The sequence below is a fragment of the Rhincodon typus genome, chromosome 10, assembly GCF_021869965.1.
Source record: "Rhincodon typus isolate 14 chromosome 10, sRhiTyp1.1, whole genome shotgun sequence".
NCBI classification, from domain to species: Eukaryota; Metazoa; Chordata; class Chondrichthyes; order Orectolobiformes; family Rhincodontidae; genus Rhincodon; species Rhincodon typus.
This window is the reverse complement of record NC_063341.1, coordinates 43,491,410-43,514,821: the sequence shown is the minus strand read 5'-3', so window position 1 is coordinate 43,514,821 and position 23,412 is coordinate 43,491,410. Positions and strand designations below refer to the sequence as shown.

Sequence of the window (23,412 nt, the reverse complement as noted above, 5' to 3'; positions counted from 1 at the left end):
TCCCACCAGACCTACCTCCAGCCTATCTCTGTAATCCCATATTTCCCCATGGATAATCCACCTAATCTGCACATTTTTGGACTGTGGGAGGAAATCAGAGCACCCTGAGGAAACCCACGCAGACAGAGAGAATGTGCAAACTCCATGCAGACAGTTGCCCAAGGGTGCAATCAAATTGGCGTCTGCATCGCTGTGAGGCAACAGTGCTAACGACTGAGCCACCATGCTGCCCAACAAACCAAAAATAAATGGGAATTAGAGAAAGCTTCCCCACTGGTTAGACAGTCATACCCAGCACAAAGGAAGATGATTGTGGTTATTGGATCTTAGTCAGCTCAGCTCCACTACATCACAGAAGTTTTTCAGAGTAATGTCCTCAGGCCAAATGTCTTCAGCAGCTTCATCAGTAATGTTCCTTCCAAAATAAGATGAACTAACACTGTTTGCTGATCAATACATAATCTTCAGCACAATTTGTGATTCCTCAGATATGGAAGCAGTCTATGTCCAAATACAGCAAGATCTTGACAATACTCAGGCTTGCGCTGACAAATGCCAAGCAACATTCATGTCACACGAGTGCCAGCCAATGATCATTTCTAACAAGAGGTAATCTAACCATCTCCCCTTGTCAGTCAATGGTATTAACATCACCAAAACCCCCCGCAAGAATCAAAATCCCATGGGTGACCACTAACCAGAAACTAAACTGGTCAGAGGTGCGGAAACCTGCAAGGAGTAACTCACTTCCTGATTCCCCAAAGATTGTCCATCTATAAAGCACAAGCCAGGAGTGTGATGGAATATTCCCCATTTTCCTGGATGGCTGCAACTTTAACAACACAAAAGGAACTTCACGCCATCCACAACAAAGCAGCTCACTTGAATAGCATCACATCCGCAAACAATCTGCTGACAGACAGCGGAAGCAGTGCGTCCCATCCCCGGAATGCACTGCAGTAATTCACCAAGGCCCTTTAACAACACCTTACAAACTCACAATCATCACCATCCATAGACAAGGGCAGTAGTTACGTGGGAACACCGCCGTCTGCAAGTTCCCTTCCAAGCCACTCATCATCCTGACTTTGAAACATACTGTTGTTTCTTCACTGCTGGCATGTCAAATTTCGAGAACTTCCTTTGTCATAGCACTGTGGGTGCTCCTACACCACAGGACTGCACTGATTCAAGAAAGCAGTTCACCACCATCTCCTCAAGGGCAATAAGGGATGGGCAATGCGCGCATTTCCGGAGTGAAAAAAAAGGAATGCTGCTTCTTAAGTCTCCATTTCTGGAACATTAAAAACCTTCATTATGGAGGGTAAATCCATCCAGAGCGGCCTGCAGCTAAAACTAAAATCAGGTGGTTATATCAGTTGTTTCCCCAGTGGAGAGAACTTGGGGAGATAGGTAGCTGATGCATTTCCGATGCTCTGGATGAAATTTAAACTGCTACAAATGCCCTAGAGACAAAATTCCCCAAGGCTTTATTCATTGTGGCCTGCAACTTCAATCAGGCCAACCTCAAGAGGGTGCTACCAAAATACCACCAAAATGACTCCTGCCCTACCAGGGAACCGAACATCCTTGGCCATTGCTACACAACCATCAAAGATGCCTACCACTCCTTACCCTGTCTGCACTTTGGAACAGCACTGTGCTCCTCCTTCTAGCTTACAAGCAGAACTTGAAACAAAAGGACCCAGAACAGAAAGTAGTACAATGCTGATCTGAGGCAGCAGAAGAGCTTCTCTGGCACTGCTTGGAATCGGTTGACTGGAACATATTCAAGAATTCAGTGGACAATCTAGAGGAATATGCCACCTCAATCATGGGCTACATTAGCAACTGCGTAGAGGACTGCGTGACAAAGAAGTCATTCCGAATGTTCCCCAACCAGAAACTTAGATGAACCCGGAAATCCATTGCCTACTGAAGGCCAGGCGTGTGGCATTCAAGTCCAATGGCTCAGACCTTTGCAGGAAATCCAGATACAATCTTTGCCAGAAGACAGTACTGGACCAAGTTACAGGCCCAGAAGACAGTACTGGACCAAGTTACAGGCCCAAACTAACCACACAGACATCTGCCACCTGTGGCAAGGCCTACACATCATGACGGGATACAAACTGAAGGAGAACAAAATACAGACAAAGATACATCCCTCCCTGATGTGCTCAATGCTTTTCACACTTGGTTGAAGCAGAATGCTAGTGGAATGGTGTTACCTGCCCAACAGCGCCAGATGCACCTGTTCCCTCAGTCACCGCTGCAGATGTCAGATCGGCCTTCTTGAGAGTGAACCCGAGGAAAGTGACTGGTCCAGGTGGAGTCCCATGCTGTGCACTCAGATCCTGTGTAGACCAGCTAGTGGGAGTATTTGCTGACACCTTTAACCTCTTCTTGCTACAATCTGAAGTCCCCACCTGCTTCAAGAAGACCACCATCATCCCAATACTAAAAAGAAAACACATGCAATGTGCCTCAATGACTATTGTGCGGTGGCTCTGACCTCCACAATTATTAAGTGCTTTGAGAGATTAGTCATGGCTCACAGCAACTCGAGCCTCCCAGCCTGCCTCAATCCTTTGCAACATGCCTACCGATGCAACAGGTCCAAGCAGACACATTTCCCTAGCCCTACGCTCATCCCTGGAACATCTGAACAATAAAGATACCTATGTCAAGCTTCTTTCTTATTGAAAACAGCTCTCCCTTCAACACTATAATCCCGAAAAAATTAATCTCCAAACTCCAAGACGCAAGTCTTGGCTCCACTCTCTGCAACTGGATCCTCAGCTTCCTGACCAGTCCGCATTCAGTGAAGATAGACAACAGCACCTCCTCCACGATAATCCTCAACACTGGAGCCCTGCAAGGATGTGTACTCAGCTCCTTACTGTATTCCCTGTACACTCGTGACTGTGTGGCCAAATTTCATCTGAATGCCATCCACACTGATGACATCGCCGTTGTACGCTGCTTATCAAACAATGATGAGTCAGAATACAGGAAGGAGATAGATGCTTGATGTCATGCTGCAAAGATAACAATTTATTCATCAATGTCAGCAAAACTAAAGAACTGATCATTGATTTCAGGAAAAGAGGAGGACACGCCCCATCTACATCAATGAAGCTGTGGCAGAGAAGGTCAAAAGCATCAAGGTCCTAGCAATGATAATAACTGACAATGTGTCCTGGTCCTCCACGTAGATGTGACGGTCAAGAGGACACAACAATGCCTCTTCTTTCTCAGGAGGCCTCAGAAATTCACCATGTCCATAAGGACCCTACCAACTTGTACAGATGTACCATTGAAAGCATTCTATCTGGGTGCATAACTACTTGGTAGGCAACTGCTCTGTCCAGGATTGTAAGAAACCACAGAAAGTTGTAAACACTGCCCAGACCATCATGCAAGCCAACCTCCCATCCACAGACTCCATCTACTCTTCTTATTGCCGCAGAAATGCAGCCAGTATTAAAGACCCCTTGTAACCTGGTTATACTCTCTTCCGACCTCTTCCGTCCGGCAGAAGATAAAGAAGCTTAAACACATGCACCAACAGTTTCAAGAACAGCTTCTTCCCTGTTGTCATTAGACTGCTGAATAGATCTCTCTAATTTCAAGTTGAATATTGATCTTGCTTTTGTACATCTGTTGTGCAGCCGTAACTTGTATGCCTCACTCTGTCTAAATACCCTATGATCTGTATGTCCTTGTATGTTATGATCTGCCTGTACTGCAAGCAAAAACAAAACTTTTCACTGTGCTTAGGGTCATGGGACAATGAAGACATTTCAGATGACATTTAATTACAGGTACCTGCCTTTGTTCCATATTCCTCACTACTTTTGTTTCAAGCATCTATCAGTCTCAGATTTAAACATAAAAATTGACCCAGTAGCATAGCTTCTGTCATTCTATCTCAGTACAATTTTTTCCTCATTTCACTCTTGTTAGTTCTGGCTCTAGTTTTAGGCAATGTCTCCAGTTAGGCCTCCGCAAAAATGTCTCTATGCAGGCAAAGACACTTGCAGCACAGAAGACAACTTAGTCAATCATGCTTCTGTCAGGCATTTGTTACAGCAATTCAAAACTAATCACAAAGTTCTGCTTTCTTGCCATGGCACTGCACATAGCTCATACCTTAGGAAAATACATTGGTATCTTTAACTATGGCTGCAAATGGTGTCTGATTTGTCAGATGTCATGCATGGGTGGGTTTCTGTGGGCAAATTTATAGAATGCTTTAAGACAAATGATCGTGGCAATTTCAAAGACTCTAAACATTTATTTGAGAGACACAGTGGTGCTATTTGCGAAGTAGATGGTCCTTGAGAAAGTTAATTCCATTCATGTTGATATAGGTGATGGCATTGATGCAAAGCATATACGTCCATTTTGAAATCAACAAATCATTGTACTTTGATAATCTTGACATGCTGTAAAACTACAGTTCCCTGGCATATTACTGTTAGTTGCTCATGAGGATGTTGATTGCAAACTTGGCCTGGCAAACAATGCATCTGTTGCTTGTTTGCTCAGCAGGCTGGCAGTTCACTTCTGGGATCCTAAGATCATTTCTCCTCCATCATAAATGATAGATACAAGTTGGAAATATGCATTGCATTTAAATTGTTGGGGACTAGCCACAAAGTGAATCATACTATTTTTACATCAATGGATTAGACTAATGAGTAGTGCAAATGATACACAAAGTAATTTTAACTTCCATTCAACCCAACTTTAGCAGATTAGAAGTCAAATCTTGCTGAACACTGCAGCACTGGAGTGGGTCAAAAGTAGATTAAGGAACGGGTATTACTTGGCTTATTCTGTGGTTTCCAGGATAACTTTACTACGTGTGTTCATACCTTTTTTTTATTTTCGAGGACTACTACTAGAGGAGTAAATGGTACACAATCAAATAAGGTAGCTAGATATGGCACAAGTGCTATAAATTCACAGACTCCTGCCTCAAGTCTCCTTCAAGTGATATTAAGAGTTTCAGACAACATGATGTCTAAAGCACCAGGAGGGAGACAGCATTGGAACTGAATGTCAAACCTGTTACCCTCAGAGCTATAGATCAATGGCACAAGAATTTCAATGACCTCGCTAAGCAGACACTATTCCTTTGCCTCCTTGTCCAGTCTAAAGACCAACACACCCTTGTAACTTAACAAAGACGTTTTGGATAAAGTGAACAAAATGGACTTCAGACAGGCTGGCATGAGAAAAGACTGCAGTATTACCTCATTGATAATATTAAGAAACACTTATTACTAGAGGTTTGGCAGACAGGTAGAAGACAGAGTGGGTATAAAGGGGTTTTTCAGGATGGCAGCCAGTAACAAGTGAAGTTCCACGGGGGTCCGTGTTGGGACCACAACTGTTCATGTTATACATTAACAATCTGGGCAAAGGAACTGAGGGTATTGTTGCTAAGTTTGCAGATGACACGAAGATAGGTGGAGGGACAGGTAGTGTTCAGCAGGCAGGCTGCAGAAGGACAGGACAGGCTGGGCGAGTAAGCAAGGAATTGGGAGATGGGATACAATGTGGCAAAGTGAGAGGTTATGCACCTTGACAGGCATTGACTATTTTCCAAATGGGGAAAGGTTTTGGAAATCTAAAGCGCAAAGGCACTTGGGAGTGTTAGTTCAGGATTCTCTTAAGGATAACACGCAGGTTCAGCTGGCAGTTTGGAAGGTAAATGCAATGTCAGCATTCATTTCAAGACGGCTAGAACACAAGAGCAGAGATGTACTGATGAGACTGTCTCAGTATCTGGTCAGCCCGCATCTGGAATATTGTGAGCAGTTTTGGAAGGATGTGCTGGCACTGGATAGGGGTCGAGAGGAGGTTTAGAAGAATGAACCTGGGAATAAAGGGATTGTCACATGAACAGCAGTTGAGGACTCCGGGTTTGTACTCAAGAAAGTTTAGAAGCATGACGGGAATCTGATTGAAACTTATAGAATACTGAGGGGCCTGGATAGAGTGCACGTGGAGAAGACTTGTAAGAGAAACTAGGACCCAAAAGCACAAGCTTAAAGGATACGGACAATCCTTTAGAACTGAGACGGAGGAGGAATCTCTTCAGCCAGGGGGTGGTGAATCTGTGGAACTGCTTGCCGCAAAGGACCATGGAGGTCAAGTCATCGAATGTATTTAAGATAGACAGATTGTTTCTTATTGGTCAGGGGATCAAAGACGACAGTGAGAAGGCAGAAGAATGGGTTGAGGAACATATCAGCTCTGATTGAAAGGCGGAACAAACTCGATGGGCCAAATCGCCTAATTCTGCTTCTTTGTCTTATAGTCTTATCTGAATGCAAATAATTATAGTACTCTTCTCCATAAAGTATGGGCTCCAAAGGAATAAAGTCCTCCTTGGTAGCAATATACAAACTTCCTCACATGATTAAATTTCAAAAGGACGTGACAGACTATGACTATGTTCAAACTATGGTTTGAAATACAATTATGAGCTTTTCCTGATCTATCCAGACAGGGAATCAAACCTTTATTGATCCTAAAGGTCCTCTTGATCACCAATCTTATGATGACATGTATCTCATTGTAGTGTTCTTCAGCTGCAGTTGAAGGTCATTCTTAATGGAATAACCATGTATTGACACCGAGAAGCAATTAACTTATGATTTTTACTCCTGGAAGATCTGGAAGTGTTGTAAGATGAATGCATTGTGAAAGCTTTTAGCACAGTCATGCATCATTGAACTATCAGTTTTTCTGAAAGAGCTTTTCCAATTAGTTTCACTTGCTAACTCTTCTTCCATAACCCAGTAAATACTTCCCTTTGAAAAACTGATCCAATTTCTTTTTGAAGATTACAACTAAATATGCTTCCAGCTCCTTTCAAATAGTGAATGCCACAACAAAACAATTTTCTGTACACGGGGCTTCTTCTTATGCTCCTTCTGATTTTTTGACAATTAGCTGAATTCTGTGTTCTCAGGTTATTGACTCACCTACCAACAGAAACAACTTTCTTCTTGTTTACTCTATCAAAGCCCTTACACTTCAAGCAACTCAATTAAATCTTCCCTCAACTTCTTGAGAAGCTAGAGTCCATAATAAAAGATTAAATAGCAGAGCACTTGGAAATCCGTGTCAGAATTAGATGAACTCAGCATGGATTTTCAAAAGGTAAATCATGCTTGACAAATCCACTGGAATTTTTAAGAGGATGTAATGAGTAGAGTTGATGAAGGGGAGCCAGGTAATAATTGAGTAATGAGGTGGTTTACTTGGACTTTCAGAAGGTTTTCGATTAGGTCCCACATAAGAGATCATACTGGGGCAGTAATAAGTCCCACGACGGCACCACCCTGTCCAAGAGGATGACCAGCACCATTCCCATAAAGCAGGGTGCCGACATCCCTGTCTGCTATTTCCAGGCAAACCATCAGCAACTATGCAAGGCAAGTCTGCACTGACAGCGCTTGTCTAGGTACGTAATTGGCTTTTAAAGATAGTGCAGGCATAAGGGCTTCTGATGAATTCAGATGAATATCCGCTGAGTGGCGATTGGCAGAATGGCATATGTCAATTTGGGGTGGAGACCGGATGAGAGATACACCAAAGGGGCATGGTAGGTAATTAATGAAGCCAGTTTGGTAAGATATGCTGAGCCCTGTGTGGTTAACCCCTCCAAAATAAAACAACAACCTGGAATTAGCCAAAACATGGACAGCTTGAAGTTCCCATTAAACTTTGTCCTTTGAGAGATTAAAAAGAAACTCCTTCTCCATTACTGAATGCGAGTATTTGGTAATTCCAAAAGATCAAGAAAAACTTCATAAACTTCATGTATATCATGACAAATAATGTGAGAATGGACTATCAATATTAAACTTTCATCATTTGACTTCAATTCCTGAGACTTTCATCAGTTGTTAAAAGGATGTTATTGACCTAAAACGATCACCTAACAAGCCCAGGCAACCTATATGGAATATATGAAACTGATTTCCTGGGAATTATCATTTTAATCATGAGACACTGAAACTCAGTGAAGTGTCAAGAAATTTGCAGCGCACGCTTTACTCATACTTGCATGATAGTTGAACATATTGAGAGATGAAAGCTTGCCTACAAACCAAGCAGCTTGGAATGAAATGAGACAGATATCAGAATTTGAGAAGGTACCGTTATATATACAGCAGCCTTTGAACAAAACAGACAGAAGGAAGCAACACGACAGCAAGGATACTGAAACATCTGCATCATTCTCATTTGCACAAACCAGCATCACTAAAAAAATGAATAGGAAAGATTCCTGCACAGTGAGAATTCAAGAACTGCAAACTTTGAAACTCTAAAAAAAATGGATGAATAGCTAAGTATTCTTGCTTCCTAAAGGATTTTTAGATCTATGTTGCTTTTGTTTACTGTTCTAGACACCATTCCCCTACTTCTTTCTGAGCTTATTACCTATACAATTATATGCATCCGTTTGTTGAAGTGCCATTTTTTCGTGGGTAGGAAGTAATAAGACTTCTGTCTCTTTCGCTTAAGAAAACCTTGGAATTGGCTCATTCATTTTTGAGCAGGTTAATTAAGTTTAATTGAAGTGCACTGGCTATGTGCTAAAAGAGAACAAAAAGGGGGTTTAAAAAGCTGGAGATGTGATCCCTCCCTGCCTGGTTGTAACAGTACTTATATTTTGGGTTTGCAAGTAGAATGTTTCCAATCATCCTGACAGATGTCCGACAATTTATTGCAAATTAATAAACATGTCAGGCTTCTTTATTATTAAAAACATAAAAAAGTCAGAAAAACACAACAAGACAGGCAGCCTTTGTGGAGAGAAACAGTTTAACCTTTCAGGTCCATGACCTTTCACCAGAATTGAAGAGAATTTCGTATAGATTTTAAATGGAAGATTGGGATGAGGTAGTGGGGTCAAGGTCAGCTAGGAACAGCAAGGAAGACAGTTTGTGATAGGATGGGATGAACGCCACAGGAGATTAAAGAACAACTGATGATGCATCAGTCAAATAAAGGGGTAGTAGATATAGTGAAGAGATAGCGACCTGCTGAGTTCTTGTTCTTATTTCACATTTCTAGCATCTGCAGTACTCTGCTTTTGTTTCTTCAGTATCCGTTACATATTTACAAATTAGTTTTCTTTCTTAAAAGTTGACAGTTAAACATGATTTCCATTCTACAACATGAACTTTGGAGATGAAAATGCAGTGTTCTTACTCAATGTGGCATTCAGTATTGTTACATTATTTAAAATAAACTCTTCCCCTCCTGTGAACTTACTTGCATTGTTCAATATCTTCTACGTGCACCTTTTCCTTATTTTCATGCTGCACAGCCTTCCAGTCAATTTTGTAGTTACTCTTCACTTTGCTCGCAAACGTAACTGCAAGCACTACTCCAGATGGTGTGTCAAAAGACACGACTTTGAACATGGCTGCACCTCCATTTTCAAACAAATCTGGAAAACAACAGCACAATAAAATAAGAATGCATTTTACCATTTAAATAGTAAACATGTGCATTTTTATATTTAGTGTCTGTTGTAGACAGATTACAGATTTTAAACCAAATCTTTCTCTCTCTATTCTCACCAACTGAACAAAAGTAGATTTTGATTCAAGTTTTTCCCTTCTTTTCATAAAAAATTACTGGGGTATATCTCTGCGACTTCCTTAGTTTGTGGACTCTGACGTTATAAGGACAACAATAACACTATGTTCAAGTTAAATTAAGAATGGGGTTTATTTCACACATTATTAGATGCAGGGGGACTACTTTGCAACACAGGTTCACTCACACACATGGAAAGATCGAATTGAAAACGATAACAATTACTCAATTACAACTTACGTACATACCTATTTGTATCATGAATAGCAACAGGTGAAGTGCCAGAAAACTGGAGGTTGGCTCATGTGGTGCTACTATTAAGGAAAGTGGCAAGGAAAAGCCAGGGAATTACAGACCGGTGGGCCTGACATTGGTGGTGGGCAAGTTGTTGGAGGGAATCCTGAGGGACAGGATTTACATGTATTTGGAAAGGCAAGGACTAATTAGGGATGGTCAACACGGCTTTGTGCATGGGAAATTGTCTCACTAACTTGATTGAATTTTTTGAAGAAGTAATGAAGAGGATGATGAGGACAGAGCGGTGGATGTGATCTAGACAGACTTCAGTAAATACATTCAACAAGATTCTGCGTGATAGACCAGTTAGCAAGGTCCACATGGAATACAGGGAGAACGAGCCATTTGGATACAGAACTGGCTTGAAGGTAGAAGACAGACGTGATGGTAAAGTGTTGCTTTTCAGACTGGAGGCATGTGATCTGCAGAATGCCTCAAGGATCGGTGCTGGGTCCAATGCTTTTCATCATTTATATAAATGTTTTGGATGTGAACATACGAGGTATGGTTAGTAAGTCTGCAGATGACACCAAAATTGGTGGTGTAGTGGACAGTGAAGAAGATTACCTCAGGGTACAACGGGACCTTGATCAGACAGGCCAATGGGCCTAGGAGTGGCAGGTGGAATTTAATTTAGATAAGTGTGAGATGCTGCATTTTGGAAAGGCAAATCAGGGCAGGACTTATACACTTAATAGTAAGGTCTTGGGCAGTGTTTCTGAACAAAGAGACCTTTATTGGTCAGTGCATTGAGTATGGGATTTGGGAGGTCATGTTGCAGCTGTACAGGACATTGGTTAGACTGCTTTTGGAATATCTCATTCAATTCTGGTCTCTCTGCATTAAGAAGGATGTTGTTAAACTTGAAAGAGTTCAGAAAAGATTTATGAGGATGTTGCCAGGGTTGGAGGGTTTGAGCTATAAGAAAAGGCTGAGTAGGCTGGGGCTATTTTCCCTGGAGCATCAGAGGCTGAGGGGTGACCTTACAGAAGTTTGTAAAATCATGAGTGACATGCATAGGGTGAATAGCCCAGGTCTTTTCTCTGGGTGGCGGAGTCCAAAACTAGAGGGCATTGGCTTAAGGTGAGAGGGGAAAGATTTAAAAGGGACTTAAACGGCAACTTTTTCTCACAGAGGGTGATGTCTGGATAAAATGAGCTGCCAGAGGAATGGCTGGAGGCTGGTACAACTATAAAATTAAAACACATTTGGATGGGTATTTGAATAGGAAGAGTTTAGAGGGATATGTGCCAAATACTGGCAAAGAGGACTAAATTAATTTGGGATATCTGGTCGGCATGGACAAGTTGGACTGAAGGGTCTGTTTCCATGCTGTACAGCTATATGACTCTATAACTGAGGAATAAAAGGAAGGATATTGATAAACTGTTAAGATGGAGTCCTAAAGACCAAGACTCAAGTTAGCAGTCTGGAATTCTTTCTGTGGGGATGGTTGATAGACTAGCCCATGGTTGGACAAGTGTAGGCTGGTTCTTCTCTAAAAACAATTTTGAAAGTCTTCTGAGAAAGTTTTGCTGAAATACAACTTCTGCTTTGTTGAAAGAGTTTTACTTGGAGAGATCACAAATAAGTGAGTGGCTGCTTTTAACAAACCACAGGCTTTTTCCTTTGTAGCACAGAGCTGGGATATTAATACTGTTAGTAGATGTTGCATGGAACAGTGCTGAGCTCTTAACTGACTGTAATTTCAAAATGTAGTTAAAAAAGTAGTACTGTGGGAGTCAATTACTAAGTCATTAAGATAAAGGCTTGCATTGCTGATAGCCATTGCAGATGGTCTAGAGGTTACGTGGAAAGTCATTAATATATCAACATGTCAAATGCAATTCTATTGCATAGGGGTTTTACTTGGAGACAATCATCTGTGGCAGATTATAACACAATAATTAGCATCCCAGACCCATCAGAAGGTACATGGTGGTGATTGTCTGATATTGATTTAGGTGGTTTCTGGAAGGTTCTAGCTATGTTCTATGTGATAATCAGTCATCAACTAATAATCACTGGGAAATTTGGATTTTTGAAATAGTGGCACTAGGAATTTGGTTTCAGGTTTATAAAGAAAATATTTTCCTTATAAAACAAGGTCATAAAGTAATTTGTAACAGTGACCGAAATATACCTTTGGTGTTAACTGATGAAATGTTTACACTGTTGAATTTACAAGAAATAGAGAAAACAAACCAGAAGCCATTAATTAGTTTCACTTCAGTTCAGAAGAATCAGGACTTCACTTTAAGAGAACAGCCATTCTCTAGAAGGGTTTTAGTTTACAAAGTCACCAAGTTGCAAGATCTTATATACAGTTCTTACATTGTCAGAACTGATGAGAGTTTTGGGCCACTAGAAGTGAAAGGAAGTTACAAAACTCCCTCTCCACTTCAAGAAGAATAACTGGAAAGTGTCAGATAACAAATTAAAGATTTGAGATGCAACTGATGTTTCTCAGGGATTGAATACCTGCAATGGACATGGCTGGGAAACAGGTTAAAACTTTGTTTTCCTGATTATGTTAAGATCGCTCTAAACTATCATAGACATAGATGTTTTTGTCTTTTGTACAATAAACTGATCTTCTTGTGCCAAACAACCTTGACAGCCTCATGTGAATACGTTCATCATATGTATATATGTATCAGAACCATTGTGCCAAGGAATGGGTGATCTAAGCCTATGTATCCCAATTACCTCACTTCCATTCTGATTAAATTTGCTATTTAAATGTAAGTTGTTGTTGAATTCTGATTCCATCCAAATTCATAACTGCATGGTCTTCCCACGTGTCTTCTCTATTCAACCAATCTAATCTGGATCACTCATTGCATCTGTCTAAATAAGGTCAGTGCTACATGAGAAAGTGAAAGAATTCTGTTAGAAATAGGGTAGCAATAGTATCCAAAAAAATTTCTTGAAATCTGAAATTAAAGCAGGAAGAAAGTACTGGAGAAAGCAGCGGCCAATATTTGCAGACAGAGGCACCAGTTTAATAGGTAGAATTTAATGCTGACCCCTGAAGCAGGGCATTTAAATCAGGCTAGGGGTTGCAGGTTGGAGATCCTGAGGCCCCTCGAGCCTGCTCTGCCATTCGATAGGATCGTAGTTGATCTGACACTACTCATGTCTGCTTTCTTGCATTTTTCCTTTAACCCTTGATTCCCCTTCTGATCAAGAATCTATCTTAGTCTTAAATATACCCAAGGACTCTGTCCCCACAGCTCTCTGTGGCAATGCATTTTAAAAAAAAATCACAATCCTTAGAAGAAATTCCTCCTCATCTCAGTCTTAAATTGGTATTCCTTTATTCTGAAGTTCTGCTTTCTGCTCCTGGACTCTCCCATGAGAGGAAACATCCACTCAGCATTTACCCTCTCAAGCTCCTTAAGAATCCCATATGTTTCAATGAGATCACTTCTCATTCTACTAAACATCAGTGAGTAGAGTCCCAACCCATATAGCCTTTGCTGATAAAACAATCCCACCATATTGGAGATCATCCTAGTTCGTCTTCTTTGAACTACCTCCATTGAAATGATATCTTACCTTAAATAAGGGAACCAGAACTGCTCACAGTATTTCAGATGTGGTCTCACCAGAACATTGTACAGTTCGAGTAAGACTTCCCTACTCTTATACTCCAACCCTCTTGAAATAACGGCCAACATTCCATAAGCTTTCCTGATCACCTGCTGCTAGCTTTCTGTGTGTTGTATACAAGTACCTGAAATCCCTTCGTGATGCAGCTTTCTGCAGTTTTTCTCCAATTAAATAACCTTGTTCATTTTGGAAGGCAAAACAAAAGAACGACTTCATGTTTTCACACATAATACTCCATCTGCCACTTACTTAAACTATCAATATCTCTCTGTAAATTGTATCCTTCTCACAACCTGCTTTTTCCATCTATTTTTGTCATCTGCTAATTTGGCCACAGTACATTCACTTCCTTCCGTCAAATCAGTAATATATGTTGTAAACAGTTCTGTTATGGACCAGATCAAACCCTCTCAAAATATATCAAGGAGACAGTCTAGACCCTAACTTTTATCTTGTGTAAAGGCAAGTGTAAGGTGTGGCGTTCCAGATGTGATTCAATTGGTCTGCTACTAGGTTTTAAGCAAACACACACTTTATTCTTAAAACACAGTTAAAATACAAACAAAAGTGAAGAATTGAAAGAACTTGAATTCTATTGAAATTCTTAATAAAATAATAAATAATTTAATTACTCATCATCAACTGTTCCAATATGGCAGTATCCCATAAACACATCCTTGGCAAAGACAAATTCAGCAAAACACATTCTCCTCACATGCTACTTCCCTTCCAGTCCAGGAGAAAGGAACACATGAAGAATCAACTGAACAGCAGAGAGGGAACTCAAACTTTTTGGTGCAGTGGAGAGATAGCTGTGTCTATCATCTTCGACAGTCAGCTCCTGACACCAAATGAAAACAACTAAAATCCTGGGTCTGTGTTAGCCTGACCTCACCCACTCATTCCTCTTTAACCTAATTTAAAAGAAAACACTTAGGGAGCTCAAAGCTATTGGGAATGGGGACGGGGAAGATTACCAGATGAAATGAGAGGGTGGTGCTGTCGAAGTATGGCGTACTGGCCTCGACACTGAAGAAGCTGTGCGCCAGCTCTCTGATACCTCCTCCTATTTCCCCTGGACCATGACCCCACCATGGAGCATCAGACCATTGTGTTAACTAAGGTCACTGACCTCATTTCATTTGATGATCTCCCGGCATTCACTGCTCACAATGTGGTCTCCTCTATACTGGGGAATCAAAGCACAGACTGCATGACTGCTTTGCAGAATATCTATTTCTGCCTGCAAGCAAAGACCCTGAGCTTCCAGTTGCCTGCCACTTCAACATACCACCCTGTTCCCTAGCCAACATCTCTGTCTCAGGCTTGCTGTGGTGTTCCAGCAAAGCTCAGTGCAAGCTGGAAGAACAACACCTCATTTTCTGCTTGGGGACCCTGCAGCTGTCCAGACTCAACACCGAGTTCAATAATTTTAGGGCCTGAGCCCTCCCATGTCCTAACCCCCAACCCACACACCAGGCCTTGTTATCACATAGTCTGCCATTACACGCTAGCACTAACAATCTCCATTAATGGCTATTCACTCTCCCAAATGGATCGTTATCCACTCCGTCTGTCCAACTGTTCTTTCTGTTTGGGTTGTATCCCCACCCTATCTTCTGCATACAAACTGACATTTTCCTGGCTACCATCAGTTCTGCGGAAGGGTGACTGAACCCGAAACGTTAACACTGATTTCTCTTCACAGTTGGTGCCAGACCTGCTGAGCTTTTGCAGCAACTTCTGTTTTGTCCCTTATCCCCACTCACTGTTTTCTGCTCATGAGCCTATTCTTAATCCATGTCAATGTACTACCTGTAACATTGTGAATCCACAACCCACATTTGTGCAAAAACTACATCCGCAAATGACTTAGCTGCAGATCATAGTACAGAAGGTGGTCATCCTGGAAGAGCAGGCAGGAGAGCAGAGATTGGTTAATATTAAGATTGCAATTGTAGCTACCATGATAATGCAAACTTTGATCTTCGATCCATTCAGTCTGCCTTGACTGAATTCACTGTAATGGGAATTACTTTTCGACAAGGATCATGCAATGGAGAGGAGGACATACTAGCAGTACCAAGCATACTTAAAAATGAGGATCAACTTAGTGATGCCACAGGACTACTTGTATGCCGAACAATGGAAGCAGAACACAGACAGGGCTAAGCAATCCCTCAACCAATGGATCTGAACTAAGTTTTGTAGTCCTGCCATCCCTATCTAGCCATGAATGGTGGTGGACAATTAAAAAATTAGGAGGGGGCTGGAATCTCCCAAATATCCACATTCTCAGAGAGCAGGTAGCCTATCATATTGGTGCAAAAGATAAGCATGATGAACTTGCATCTATATACAGCTAGAAATGCCGAGCAGATGAGGCTTCCAGAATTATAAATACCAGCAAACAACCAATTTGATTCACTTGTTGTAATATTAAAGGGAAAGCTGAAGATGTTGGATACTGCATTGACTTGCCAACTTTTCTGCAACAGCACTTAAGACTTGTGCTCAAGAACTAGCCATGTCCCTAGCCAAGCTGTTCCATTGCACCTACAACATTGACATCTACCTGCGACAATGTGGAAAATTGCCCAGGTCTGTCCTGTGCTCAAAAAGCAGGACAAATCCAACCCAACTAATTATTGCCCTTTCAATCTAAGCTCGATTATCAATTAAAGGTGATGGGTGAGAACATTGGTAATGCCATCAAGCAACACTGGCAAAGAATAATTTGTTTATTGCTGCTCAATTTGGTTATGCCAAGGCAACTCAGCTCCTAACCACATTGTAACCTTGCCGCGAACAGAAAAGCTGGATCCCATGGGTGAGATGATAGCTACTGCCCTCGACATCAAGGCAGCATTTAAATGTGGCACCAATGATCCCAAGCAAAACTGGAGTCAATGGGAATCGGGGGTGGGGGGTGCTCTCTGCTGATTGGAGCTTAGACCAAGAGAAAATGGTTGTGGTCGTTGGAGCCCAATCACCCCAGCCCAAGGACATCACTACAGGAGTTCCTTCAGGGTAGTGTTGTAGCCCCAGCCATCCTCAGGTAATTCAATAACTTTCCCTCCACTATAAAGTCAGATGTATAAATATTCATTCATGATTGCAAAATATTCAGCAGCACACATGATTCCTCAGATACTGAAGTAGTCCATGTGCATATGCAGAAAAACCTGTACAATATTTTGGTTTGAGCTGACAAGTGATAACTAACATTTGTGTTTTACACGGTGCCAGGCAATAATCATCTTCAATGACAGAGAATCTAAACATCCCCTTCTGACATTCAATGACATTACCATCTAATCCTTCATTGTCTACATCCTAGGGATTACCATTGACTAGAAACAGAAATGAACCGTTATACAAATACAATGCCTACAATAGCAGGTCAGAGGCTCAGAATTTTGCAGCGAGCCACTCAACTTCTGTCTTGCCCAATGCCTGTCCAGCATTTACAAGGCTCAAGTCAGAAGGGTAATAAATGCTCACTTTCCTGAATAATTGCAGCTTCAACAACACAGGGTCCAGGAAAAAAAAACCGCCACTTGTCTGGTACCCCATCCACTACCTTCAACATTCATGCCCTTTGCCACTAATGCGCAGTGGCAGCAGCATACACCATCTATAAGATATGCTGACATAACTCTTCAAGGCTCCTTTTACCTTCCAAATCCATGATGTTTGCCACTTTGGAAGACAAAGGCAACATATGCATGCGAACATTACCACCTGCATGTTCCCTCTCAGCCAAACACCATCCTGATACGCAGCTATATCCCCAATCCTTCACTGTTACTAGGTCAAAATCCTTTCCTAACAGTACTGTGGGCATTCCTAAATCACAAAGACTGTGTTTCATGAAAGCAGCTCACCACCATGTTCTGCAGGGCAGTTAGGGATGGGTAATAACAGTTGCCCTAGCCAGCAATACCCACATTGGATGAACAAATTAAAAATATGGATTCTCCAACATTACAGCTGTAAAATGCCAAATTAAACATATGCACAGCATCACAGAATGGGAAGCTACAGCCTCATTATGGTAATATTTACTCCAGGTAATGCCAAACCCAAACTTCACTAACACATCTCTCAACTAACCACATAGGCATCCCCTGACATGACAGGTAAATAAACTTCATTACTCATCATGCAGTTGAAGGACCATTATTTGTCCCAGTGCAAAGAAGTACTGGGGCCAACAAAGTCCTGAAAGGAAAATAGCGACACCAAGCACTACAGAAGTCAAAAAGTGGGAATTGTTGTCAATGGCCTGTAATCCAGAGACTCAGGTAATGTCCTGGGGTCCAAAGTGGACATCCTGCCATTGCAGATGGTGGAATTTGAATCAAAAAAAAATCTGGAATTAAAAGTCTGGTGATGGCTATGAAACCACTGGCAATTGTTTTAAAACAAACTATCTAATTCATTAAAGTTCTTTAGGCCTTTAAGTGGTGCCAGACCCACAGAAGTGTGACTGATTCTTAATTGTCCTCTGAAATTGGATAGCAAGCCACTCAGTTGTATCAACTGTGACATCGTCCACAAAAAGATCAAACTGGACGGACCATCTGGTATCGACGAAGGCAGCAAAAACGACAACAGCAAACATAGACCTATCAACTCTGCAATGTCCTCCTTGTTAGCGTCTGGGGTCTCGTTCAAAAATTGGGAGAGCTGTCTCAAAGACTAATCAAGCAGCAGACTGACAGAGTCGTACTCATACTCATGGAATCACAGCATGCAGACAATGTTCTATCACCATCCCTGAATATACCTATCACACTGACAGTTCAGACCCAGAAAAGGTGGTGTCAGCACAATGATATATCACCACAAGGAGGTTACCCCGGGAGTCATCAGCATTGACTCTGGACCCTGTGGAAACTCACGGCACTAGGTCAAATATGGCAAGAAAACCCGCTGATTCTTACGTACCACGTCTATCTCCACTCCCTGCTTACAAATCAGTACTCCTCCATATCAAACACTACTTGTTGGGATCACTGAGGGTGACTAGAGCACAGAATGTATTCTGGGTGAATGACTTCAACATCCATTACCAACAGCGGCTCAGCAGCACTACTGATCAAACTGGTTGAGTCCTAAAGGACATGGCAGCTTGACTGATTCTGCAGCAGGTGGTGAGGGAACTACGAAGAGGGAGAAAGTCATACTTAACATTATCCTCACCAATTTGTCTGCTGCAGATGCATATATCTGTGACACTATCATGAAAGGTGGTTATTGCATGATGTTTGTGAAGATGAAGTCCCTTCTTCACATTGGCCTCTATAATGTCATGTGGCACATTCTCAATCACTGTGCTAAATGGGTTAGGCTTCGAACAAAGCTAGCAACTCAAGCCTGGGTATCCATGGACCATCTGTGGGCCATAGGCAACAATATAACTGTACTCTAATTCATTCTGTATTCTCATGGCACAGCCCCTACACTACCTTTTTACCACCAAGATGAGGTATCAACCTTCTCACTCAAAGAAGAGTGCTGGAAGGTACACCAGGAGCAGCACCAGGCATACTTAAAAATGAAGTGTCAATCTGTTGAAGCTACAAAACAAAATGATTGCATGCCAACAACATAAGAAGCAAGGGAGAGATAGAATTCAGTGATTCCACAATTAACACATCAGATTTAAACTCTGCAGTCTTGCCACATTCAGGTGTGACTGTTGGTGGACAATTCAACGACTCACTAGAGAAGGCGGCACCACAAATATCCCCATTCTCAATGATGGGATAGCCCAGCACATCAGTGTAAAATATAAGGTTGAAGCACTTGCGACAATCTTCAGCCAGAAGGGCTAAGTGGATGATCCACCTTAGCCTCTTTTGGAGATCCCCAGCATTACAAACATCAGTCTTCAGCCAATTCAACTCACTCCACATGATATCAATAAATGACTGAAAACATGGACTACTGCAAAGCTATTGCCCCAAAAGTATTATGGCAACAGTCCTGCAGATTTGCACGCTACAACTTGCTGCACACCTAGCTAAGCTGTTCCAGTACAGTTGCAACACTGGCATCTACTCAACAATGTGGGAAAGTGCCAGTTACGTCCTGTACAGAAAAAGGCGGTCAAATCTAGCCTGGCCAATAATTACCCCTTCAGTTACTCTTGATTATCTGTAAAATCATGGAAAGCATCATTAACAGTGCTTTCAAATTCGCACGTGCTGAGCAATAACATGCCACTTATACTCAGTTTGTCTTCCACCAGGGTCACTCAGTTCCTGACCTCATTACAGCCTTGGTACAAAGATGAACAAAACAGCTGAATTCCAGAGGTGAGGTGACAGAGACTGGTCATGACATCAAGACTGTATGTGACCAAGTGTGGCATTAAGAAGCGCTTGCAAAACTGGAATCAATGGGATTTGGGGGAAAATTCTCTGCAGGTTAAACTCCTCTCTGGCAAAAGGAAGAAATTTGTGGTTGTTGAAGGCCAAACATCTCAGCTGCATGGGGATCTCTGCAAAAGTTGCTCAGAGTAGTGTGCTAGGTCCAATTAATTCAATTATTTCATTCATGGCCTTTTTTCCATTGAAAGGTCAGAAGTGGAAACGTTCGCCGATGTTTGCACAATGTTCAGACCATTCATGAAGTGTCAGATACTGAAGCAGTCTATGATCAAATGTAGCAAGATCTGAACAATACCCAAATTTGCGCTGAAAAGCGTCAGTAACATGCATGTAACACAAGTACCAGGCAATGGCCTTCAACATTCAATGGGGTTACCATCATTGAATCTCCTACGATCAACTTCCTATGGGTTACCATTGTCCAGAAACAGTTCTGAGTGAGCCATACAAATACACTTGTGAAAAGAATATGTCAGAGGTTTGGAATCCTGCAGCAAATAACTCATCTCCTGACTCCACAAAGCCTGTCCATCATCTATACAGTAGAAGTCAGGAGTGTGACGGAACACACTCCACTTGCCTGGATGAATGCAGTCCCTAGAACACTGTAGTAGCTTGACAGGATCCAAGACAAAGGAGTCACCCTGTTTGGCACCTTATCTACAAACACTGATTTCTTCCAGTGCCAACATTTATTGGCTGCAATTAGACACGATGCACTGAAGAAATTCAATGATGCTCCTTAAGCAGTACTTTCTAAACCCACAACCACTGCCACTGTCACCGAGAAGGACAAGAGCAGCAAATACATGGGAACAGCAACCATCTACAAGTTTCCTCCAAGCCATTCAGCATCCTGACTTGGAAATATATTCCCGTTCCTTCACTGCAAACACATGGCATTGGATTAAGAAGACAGTTCACCACCATCTTCTCAAGTTCAACAAGGGATGGGTAATAAATGCTGGCACAGCAGGTACACCCACATCCCATGACTCAATTAAAAGAAATCCTCCCAATATAAATTCACTGAAGGATGCATCAGAACAAACAGGATATTCCACTTTTTCATTAAACACTGTAAAGGTTTATGAAAAATTGGCTTAGCAGGTCGTGGAAAGTAAGACAACTTTTTTTTTTGCTGGGATCCAGGTCCAGGTTACTGCAGAAAAATAACCTGTCCTTTATGGAGATAGTAGGAACTGCAGATGCTGGAGAATCTGAGATAACAAGTTGTAGAGCTGGATGAACACAGCAGGCCAAGCAGCATCAGAGAAGCAGGGAAGCTGATGCTTCGGGCCTAGCCCTTCTTCAGAAATGGGGGAGGGGAAGGGGGTTCTGAAATAAATAGGGAGAGGGGGAGGCGGATAGAAGATGGATAGAGGAGAAGATAGGTGGAGAGGAGACAGACAAGTCAAAGAGGCAGGGGTGGAGCCAGTAAAGCTGAGTGTAGGTGGGGAGTTAGGGAGGGGATAGGTCAGGCCAGGGAGGACGGACAGGTCAAGGAGGCGGGATGAGGTTAGTAGGTCGGAGATGGGGGTGGGGCTTGAGGTGGGAGGAGGGGACAGGCGGGAGGAAGGATAGGTTAAGGAGGCGGGGACGAGCTGGACTGGTTTTGGGATGCGGTAGGGGGAGGGGAGATTTTGAAGCTTGAGAAGTCCACATTGATACCATTGGGCTGCAGGGTTCCCAAGCGGAATATGAGTTGCTGTTCCTGCAACCTTCAGGTGGCATCGTTGTGGCACTGCAGGAGGTCCAGGATGGACATGTCATCTGAGGAATGGGGGGGGGCGGGGGGGGGGGGGGGGGGAGTTGAAATGGTTCGCGACTGCGAGGTGCAGTTGTTTAGTGCGAACCGAGTGTAGGTGCTCCACAAAGCGGTCCCCAAGCCTCTGTTTGGTTTCCCCGATGTAGAGGAGGCCACAACTGGAACAGCGGATACAGTATACCACATCAGCAGATGTGCAGGTGAACATCTGCTTGATGTGGAAAGTCTTCTTGGGGCCTGGGATGGGGTTGAGGGGGGAGGTGTAGGACTTCCTGCGGTTGCAGGGAAAAGTGCCAGGTGTGGTGGGGCTGGAGGGGAGTGTGGAGCGGACAAGGGAGTCCTGGAGAGAGTGGTCCCTCCGGAAAGCAGATAAGGTGGAGCGGGAAAAATGTCTTTGGTGGTGGGGTCGGATTGCAGATGGCGGAAGTGTCGGAGGATGATGCGTTGGATCCAGAGGTTGGTGGGGTGGTACGTGAGGACGAGGGGGATCCTGTTTTGGTTGTTATTGCGAGGAGGGGGTGTGAGGGATGAGTTGTGGGAAATGCGGGAGAGACGGTTGAGGGCATTCTCGACCACTGAGTGGGGGGGGATGTTGCAGTCCTTGAAAAACAAGGACAAGGATATCCGAGATGTTCGGGAGTGGAATGCCTCATCCTGGGAGCAGATGCGGCAGAGGCGAAGGAATTGGGAACAGGGGATGGCATTTTTGCAGGAAGGTGGGTGGGAGGAGGTGTATTCTAGGTAGCTGTGGGAGTCGGTGCGCTTGAAATGGATATTGGTTTCCAGGTGGTTGCCAGAGATGGAAACAGAGACATCGAGGAAGGAGAGAGAGGTATCAGAGATGGTCCAGGTGAACTTAAGGTTGGGGTCGAAGGTGTTGGTGAAGTGGATGAACTGATCCAGCTCCTCGTGGGAGCACGAGGCGGCGCCGATACAATCATCGATGTAACAGAGGAAGAGGTGGGGTTTAGGGCCAGTGTAGCTACGGAAGAGGGATTGTTCCACGTAACCTACAAAGAGGCAGGCATAGCTTGGGCCCATGTGGGTACCCATGGCCACCCCCTTCGTCTGTAGGAAGTGGGAGGAATTGAAAGAGAAGTTGTTGAGGGTGAGGACGAGTTCGGCTAAGCGGATGAGGGTGTCAGTGGAGGGGGACTGGTCAGGCCTCCTGGACAGGAAGAAGCAGAGGGCCTTTAGGCCATCTGCATGGGGAATGCAGGTGTATAAGGACTGGACATCCATGGTTGGGGACCAGGGAATTGGAAGTTTTGGAGGAGGTGGAGGGCGTGGGTGGTGTCACGGACGTAGGTAGGGAGTTCCTGGACCAAGGGGGAGAAAATGGAGTCTTACCCTCCCCCATTTCTGAAGAAGGGTCTTGGCCCGAAATGTCAGCTTTCCTGCTCCTCTGATGCTGCTTGGCCTGCTGTGTTCATCCAGCTCTACACCTTGTCCTTTATGGATCATCTTTTTTCAAAATTAATTCATAGGACTGGGTGTCGCTGACTAGGCTTGCATTTATTGCCTATCCCTAATTTCTCAGAGGGCAGTTAAGCGTCAACTACACCACAGTGGATCTGGAATGACATTTAGGCTCGACTAGCTAAGGCAGATTTCCCTCTCTGAACAACACAAGGTTTTAATGACACAGTCACCACAACCTGGCTCTCTCTTCCAGATTTTATTGAATTCAAATTT

General features: G+C 43.0%; 1 protein-coding gene across 1 annotated transcript in view; it reads right to left on the bottom strand.

The window, feature by feature from the left end:
• Window positions 1-23,412, bottom strand: part of LOC125484279 — a 41,367-nt gene that overhangs the window by 14,420 nt on the left and 3,535 nt on the right. Inside the window, exon 2 of the mRNA XM_048602357.1 lies at window positions 9,307-9,484. Within this exon, the coding sequence (XP_048458314.1) occupies window positions 9,307-9,484 (178 nt within the window). The remainder of the gene's footprint in view (window positions 1-9,306; window positions 9,485-23,412) is intronic.